This window comes from Zalophus californianus, chromosome 1 (genome assembly GCF_009762305.2).
Source record: "Zalophus californianus isolate mZalCal1 chromosome 1, mZalCal1.pri.v2, whole genome shotgun sequence".
NCBI lineage: Eukaryota > Metazoa > Chordata > Mammalia > Carnivora > Otariidae > Zalophus > Zalophus californianus.
In genome coordinates this window covers 201,438,384-201,445,967 of record NC_045595.1, presented here as the reverse complement: position 1 = coordinate 201,445,967, position 7,584 = coordinate 201,438,384, and the positions used below count along the sequence as shown (strand labels likewise).

At 34.8% G+C, this 7,584-nt stretch overlaps 1 protein-coding gene across 1 annotated transcript; it reads left to right on the top strand.

Annotated features, from left to right (window-relative positions):
* The first annotated feature begins 3,652 nt into the window (after positions 1-3,652).
* LOC113918961 (keratin-associated protein 19-7-like) lies at positions 3,653-3,844 on the top strand. The gene has a single exon (XM_027587924.1). The coding sequence runs from the start codon at positions 3,653-3,655 to the stop codon at positions 3,842-3,844; it is 192 nt and encodes a 63-aa protein (XP_027443725.1).
* Positions 3,845-7,584: the final 3,740 nt, after the last annotated feature.

Below are 7,584 nucleotides of genomic sequence, written 5' to 3'. Positions count from 1 at the left end.
TTAGATGCTCAGCTGACTGAGCCACCCAGGTGCCCTGATATTCTTCTTTTTCTACTTTCATCATCATGATCTTCATGCATTCAAGGCTTTTGCAACTGTAAATGAAATGTAAACACCTAGATACAACCAGGAAATATATCACTCTGTAAATTTACTTAATGAGAATCATCATTCATCAAAGGATTTTTAAGTAGTTTTCCAATCAATTACCACTCATCAAAAGCAAGCACGTTATTGTTGGTATTTTACATAACAGAGTATGTAAAAGATGTAACAAAAATATATTGCCTTTTAAAATTTGAATGGCATATCAGGTAATGGAACAAAATAAAGTTTTTGTTGCTGTTTGAGTTTGGTGAAATCCAATAATACAAGGACCACAGCAGAAGTGAGAGCTGACCTAGAATTAAAGATTGTACTGTGCTGCCCCTTATATCATACAGGGTGCAGAACTCCAGATGGTTACGTGATGCCTGGAGTCACAAATACCACAAGTGTCAGAACCAAGATCAGAAACCAGTTCACTGAAACCTGTGATCTACACCATCATGCCGATTCTTTTCATTATATATTTACAAATTTGATACTCTCTGTAAAGTTTCTTGTCTTATTTCCATGAGTAGTTTACAATTATATAGCTGAGTTTTATGGGGAATAGGTTCCCTCTGTTAGATTAACTACCTTTTATTGTGTTTTCCTTTTACATTTTTACTGTGTGAAAATTTTATTTTATTGTATATAATCTCTTCTCAATTTCTAATATTATTTGTACTTCAAGGCAAATGAAGAATGAATAGTGTTAAAAACTCAATCCTCATCATGGTTTTTTATTACAAAGATTTGGATTTGTTTATACAACCTGAAGATAGAAAAAAAAATCAGCCAACTCCTGTCACTTGTCCTATCAAATGTTGTACTTTCACAGGTGAGGACATTGGGGACACAGTTTGGTCAAGTTTTTAAAGACTTTGACTCCTATAACTAAATTTCATTTGACATTATTCTATTCTCACACATGTCAGTACCTTTGCAGCCTGAGGAAGGTGTTACAAAGTTACAAAGAGAAAAGAATTATCAATATAATTAGAATGAGAAAAAGAACATATGTGACATTCCTAGGATAATATAGTATATTTTTGTGACCTACACTTCATAGTTTATTGATTTGTGTCTGAGTTACAGGACAACTTTTGGAATTTGTAACAAAAGTTCCTTTATTTGATATGTAAAGGACTATTATTTATCCCAAGTGAAACCACATTTTCTTCTTTCCTACCCATTATCATAGTGTTATTTAACATGTATTTCAAAGGAAACTTCCTAAAAGTGAAAAGAAGAACAAATAATCTACTTTGGGTCCAAGCAACTGAACATAAAAAATACTTCTACAAAAAATATATATTCTTCATTTTCTAATGGATACTTTCATTTTGATAAGTTTTTCACTTAGAGAAAAAAAGACAAATATTTTTTCTATGTATTTTATAATACTTTACTGTTGATATTTTGCTGCTCATTAGCAATAAAATTGGTTTTGTGTAAAACTATCACATTTTATTCCTTGAAACTATTTTTATTTATTTGACTATTGAGGTTTTTCATTTTTGTTGTTTAGTGCTCTATCTCAGGTGGATACATCTCTTTCAAATCCAAACAAACGAAAATTAGCCATTAATCACTCTCACATGATGTGGCTGCGTTATATGGGCAAATTATTCCTTATTCCAGTCTGAGTTATTTATGGTTCTCTGTATTTGAAAGGACTTACTGAGAATGAAAAATTCAGCTTATCAATTATTTCTAGTTTAGGGTGAGAAATAATGAAATAATATTAGGATAAAAGAAACTTGGGATATGTTGGGTTATGACATATCGAACCATATTTTGGCTTTAAAAAGGATAGCTTGCTAAGGTGGATGTCAGCGAGTTGCACAGATTGTGGTAGCCATGATAGCTACTATTAGTTTACCTTATAATTTCTTCATTAGTTCTATAAACAGTGCTTAATTCCCTATTCTGCTGTTTAAGATTAAAACATTTGAGGAAATTTACCTTTGATAAAATATTTGGGAATCTCATAAAAACTCAACTGTATATTCAAAATCACATAAATTAAGGGGCTCCTGCATGGCTCAGTTGGTTGAGTGGCTGGCTCTTGATTTTGGTTTAAGTCATGATCTCGGGGTTCTGTGACTGAGCCCTGAGTTGGGCTCCATACTCCGTGGGAGTCTGCTTGGTATTCTCTCCCTCTCCCTTTGCTCCTCCCCCCATGCTCTCTCCCTCTCTCTCAAATAAATAAATAAACCTTTTTAAAAAATCATGTAAATTAAATTTTTTAGTGACCCAAGTCAAGAAACTTGAGCCAACCTTGGACATAGTTGACTAACTCAACCAAGTTAATGGAGGGATTCTATGAAGTCCAAGCCAGATGTCTCACACATTCCTTGGTTCTGTCATTTCACTATCGTGTCTTCATTTTGAAAACTTTGAAGATACCCCTAATTTAAGATACTTTTAAATTCTGAAAACCCTGAGTTATTGTATGTTTTTTTTAAATGAGACCTACTGAGCAATTAACAAGGTAGTAGAGAATAGTTAGAAATGCCTAAGAATAAATGGATAAAGAATAGATTATATACAAAAGGAAACATATTACAGTAGATATAAAGAGGAGATAGAAAGAAGTATTTACTAGAACAAGCCAATAGAGGGGTGAGGGGAAATATTGTCAACTTGAAAATTTTACCTGGTAGTTCCTAGTAGGTTTTGAGAGGAAGGGAAGAAGAATAAAAGCCAGGACGAGAAGACAATAGAAGGTCTTATATGGATTACTAAAGAAGGTAAGGAAAGGAAGAGAATGGCATGTACAAAAACATGGGGCAGATGCAATCTGCAATTTTTGTAAAACTTCGAAGAGAATCGTTATGGAGGAGGTTTTTAGAATTGAAATGGAAAATGAATTTCTACTCTGATAAGCCTGTCTTTGAGATGGATTTTTATGCAATTCTGAATCAATTATTCCATGTTTTGCAACCAAAAGGTCTGAAGCTAGTGTTTAAAGCCAAAAATATTATAAAGGGATTGTAATTAAAATTCTAAAAATCAACTGCACTTTCTTTTAAAAATGTTTTCTGAACAGAGGCACTTTCTTCAGTCTTACACCTTCATAATGAATTTGCTTTTGAAAAATATTGATTTAAATGGACAAATATCTGTGAATTTAGCTGGGTATGGAATTATCCACTTGGGAGACGACTGAACAGAGAAATGTTTAAATAAAAAAGGAAAGTCATCAATGTAAATGATGTAATATATTTGGTAATAAGCAATTCAATTTAGGGTTTGGAATGTACAAAATTTAAAGGGGCAGCCATTTCTTCCCATGAAAGCCAAACAACAGGTTCAAGGACATTCTAAATAAGAAGGTAAGTAAACCGAGGTATTTTAACGGGAATGAGGGCCTCTCCCCGTGTCAGGAGACAGGAGAATAATGAATTATAACATTACAGGTAATATGCAGCATGACACAAAGGAAGAGTTACGTGTGATTATCATGTTTTGCCCAGGGTATATAAGCATCCCTCTACACATGCTGACATTCACACTCAGGACCTTGCCTTCAACAGCAACCAAACTCATCACACCTGACACCATGAGCTACTACAGCAACTACGACGGAGGCCTGGGCTACGGCTGTGGAGGTTTTGGTGGCCTGGGCTGTGGCTGTGGTTGGGGATGTGGCAGCTTCCACAGACAGGGCTGTGGCTGGGGCTGGGGAGGCTACAGATATGGCTGCTGCCGCCCATCTTGTTACGGAAGATATGGATTCTGTGGCTTCTACTGAAATCCTGCCCCAGACGCCCAACGTCTGAGGCCACAAAAGGATTATCTAAATTTGACTACGATAACTAAGCCAAACAAGATCGTCCAGGGCCAAGCCAAGATCGAAAACATTTGGCATCTAAGACTTTAAGAATATTTACCATTTTATAATGGTCTCTTTCATGTCTCCTGGTGTCTTTTATTTCTGCTTTTATAACTGTGGGATTTCTCTGTTCCTTTTGCAATAAATTATCCTAAGTTAAAACAGCATACGTGGTTTTAATTTTTTTATGAAACTCAAAATATCAAAGTGATTATTTGTAACTGCACCCAGCTGGCAATGAAGAAAATAAATTGCTCCACGAAAAGCCAAAGTCATAGGAGAGATATAAACACACACCCATATGGCTAGATAGATATATGTAAACCATAACCTTCAGTTGAAATGAAGATTTTTTCCTCTGAACACCAGTAAAATCTTATTCAATGCTTTTAGTTAAATAACATTGTTATATAATTTAGTAATGAACTAACTTTACATATTTTCATATCTGAAGTGAGTCTGACATGAAGAATTAAGTACTTTTCTGTTTTGTTCAAAATTTATTTTTATTTAGCCATTTTAGTAATAAGAAAAAATAGTGATAGAATAAAATATATCTCTAAATATATAGTGAAAATAAACATTTTTGTGTGTGTGTGTGTGAAACTCTATCATATTTTCCCCATGGTCCTCTGTGATGGGACACGGCATAGTTCTTCAATATTGTCAGCACTCTGAAATATTTTGCTATTCATCATGGAAATTTAAAAATCACTGTCATCACTTGTGAAGTAATCTGTATTAAGGCTATGGCTGACCTGGAGCTTTATACATTATAACAAGTGTCTTGTAATGCTGGCCTTCAAAGAGTGAGCATTTCCTGTTAGTATTTCAAATAAGTATTTGCCTATGAAAAATACAGAATAAAATATCATCATTCGCTACCCCCCCAGTTTTATATATTTAGGTAGTAAAACAAAAGTGAATATGTTCTGTTTGAGTTAAACCAAATTCAATAAAACCAGTAGAATTATGAAGCTGGCAGGGGTCCTGTAAAGCTTACAGTATTGCCATCTTGGCTGGGAAAGGACTCCAAAGAGTGAAATGAATTGCTAAGGCTCAAGAAGGGCGTAAGAAATAGAGCCTAAGACTGGAACAGGTTTTACTGAAGACCAGGCATCTACTTCACCATGCCTACTACCACACTGATTTCATACTTCCCTTCTTGAGTGCTCTCAAATAAAACATCTTGCTCTCGTCATGCATCTTTGAAGAGCTTAATTATCACAGCTGATTGACCACATCTATTTATTTTGATTTGTAAATATCCTGATGTAGAACCTTGAACTACTAATACCTAATTTAGCTGTATCTGAGTAAAAATAACTAATAATAGGGCTAAATCTAAACTCTACTTTAAAAACTTATAATGCATTTGAAATCTCAGACTTGTTTACTGATTGCATGGATGAATTTGCTCAGCCAGATTGTGTGCTTTCAGTCAATTCAGGAGAAGTGTCGTAGCTTCACCGTGAATGGATCAAGGTAAAGACATTTTAGTATTACCATTAGAGGACGGTACTCTTTAGTTTCAATGAGTAAAACATAATTTCACATAAAACTATTTTACTCCCTAACTGGAAAATAGCATCATAGTCTGAGGAAAAACTTTATATATCTAAAGAAAATAATCAATATAACTAATTAGAGAAACTAGCAGTCTTAGTATAATGCAGTTTTAGCATGTTAGTATACCTCTTATTGTTAGTTTGTATTGATTCATGTTGGAATTAAGAGAAGAGCTCCAAGAACACATTTCCTTCCAGGAAAAGCAGTCACCTAGTTCAGAGAATATCCATCATAAGATCATCAGCTGCACAACTGAGAGAGGATCTGTCAGAGTTAAATAGACTGAGTGTGACATCATTAAACCAGTTTGATTTATTGGTGTTTTTATGGCTTCCTGTTGACTTAATGAGAATGAAATATTCAAATTAACAACTGTTTTTTTAATTTAGGATGAACAATAAAAATGGAGCAAATTCTGAAGAGAGCAGACAAGGAAATTAAGGAATAAGATGTGAGGCAGCCAAGAATGTCTTAATTAAGATAAGAAAAAGCATTAAACATGCGCCTGGGTGGCTCACTTGGTTAAGTGACTGCCTTCAGCTCAGGTCATGATCCTGGAGTCCTCAGATTGAGTCCCACATCAGGCTCCCTGCTCAGCAGGAAGTCTGCTTCTCCCTCTGACCCTCCCCCCCTCATGCTCTCTCTATCTCATTCTCTCTCTCAAATAAACAAATAAAATCTTAAAAAAAAAGAAAAAGCATTAAACATAAAATTTTTTCTAAATTAATGAAACAGGCCCATTCATTATATTAAGAAGTTCTGCTCATATATAGACACCATTTAAAGTGAAAAAAAAAATAAGGCATATACAGGAAGAAAATATCTCCAGAACACAGATCTGACAAAACACCAGTATTCAAGTATATAAAGAGCTCCTACAAATCAATACTAAAATATTAAAAATTGAACTAAAAATGAACAAAATACTTGAAAAGACACTTCAAAAAAGAGGATATCTAATTGATCAATAGGCATATATATAATGGAGCCCAATATCATTACTTCTCAGGTAAAAAACAAATTAAAACAATACTCCAATATTATCACATGTCCATAAGAATGATCAAATTAAATAGTCTGAAAATAACAAGTATTGTCAAAGATGTAGAGCAACCGAAACTCTTACATTGCTGGTGGGACTGCATATCTAACAACCATTTTGGAAAATTGTTAATATATTTTTTAAAGATTTATTTATTTATTTGAGAGAGAGAAAGAGCATGCACAGGGGGAGTTGCAGAGGGAGAGAATATTCAAGCAGACTCCCTGCTGAGCACGGGGCCCTACAATCAAGCCAGGCTCCATCTCATAACCCATGAGATCATAACCCATGAGATCACAACCTGAGTTAAAACGAAGAGCTGGCCACTCAACTGACTGAGCCATCCAGGCACACACCGCCCCCATTTTGGAAAATTATTGAGAAGGCCTACTGAAGCTGTTGTCAAAATCTAGAAGGATGGTTATTTCTATAGGGTGATGTTGACCAAAAAGGAACAATAAAGACATTTTAGGCATTAAGGTATGCTTGGTATAGGCAGTGCATGCATATTTGCAAGAATTCATCAAATTTTATAACTAAATTTATATATAAGATAGACTTCATTATTATGCTTGAAAAAAAAGAACCAACCCAAATTATATGATGGTTATACATTCCTCTAAAGTCAGAAAGCCTTTTGAGCTTATTCCTCTTTTAAATCCTTATTGTTTACATGCAGCCAGAATTGTTATCCATACCTGTGAGAAACATGGGGCTTATTTTTACAGACCTTAGAGTTCATTCGTCCTTTCAGCACTTATTATTTGTGTTTCTATTAGATGGTAGATATTTTAGAAAGTAATGAAATCCAACTGGAAATTGCACTGTTTGAAAATTACTTATAAAACAGAGAAAATCTGAGATGCCTGGGTGGCTCAGTTGGTTAAACATCTGCCTTTGGCTCAGGTCATGATCCCAGGGTCCTGGGATCGAGCCCCACATCGGGGGTCCCTGCTCAGCGGGGAGCTTGCTTCTCCCTCTCCTTGCTTCTCCCCCTGCTTGTGCTCTCTCTCTCTCTCTCTGACACATAAATAAATAAAATTAAATT

Bases quoted from the DNA above. Each gene is read 5' to 3' on its own strand.
- LOC113918961 (XM_027587924.1), top strand. From the start codon at position 3,653: ATGAGCTACTACAGCAACTACGACGGAGGCCTGGGCTACGGCTGTGGA.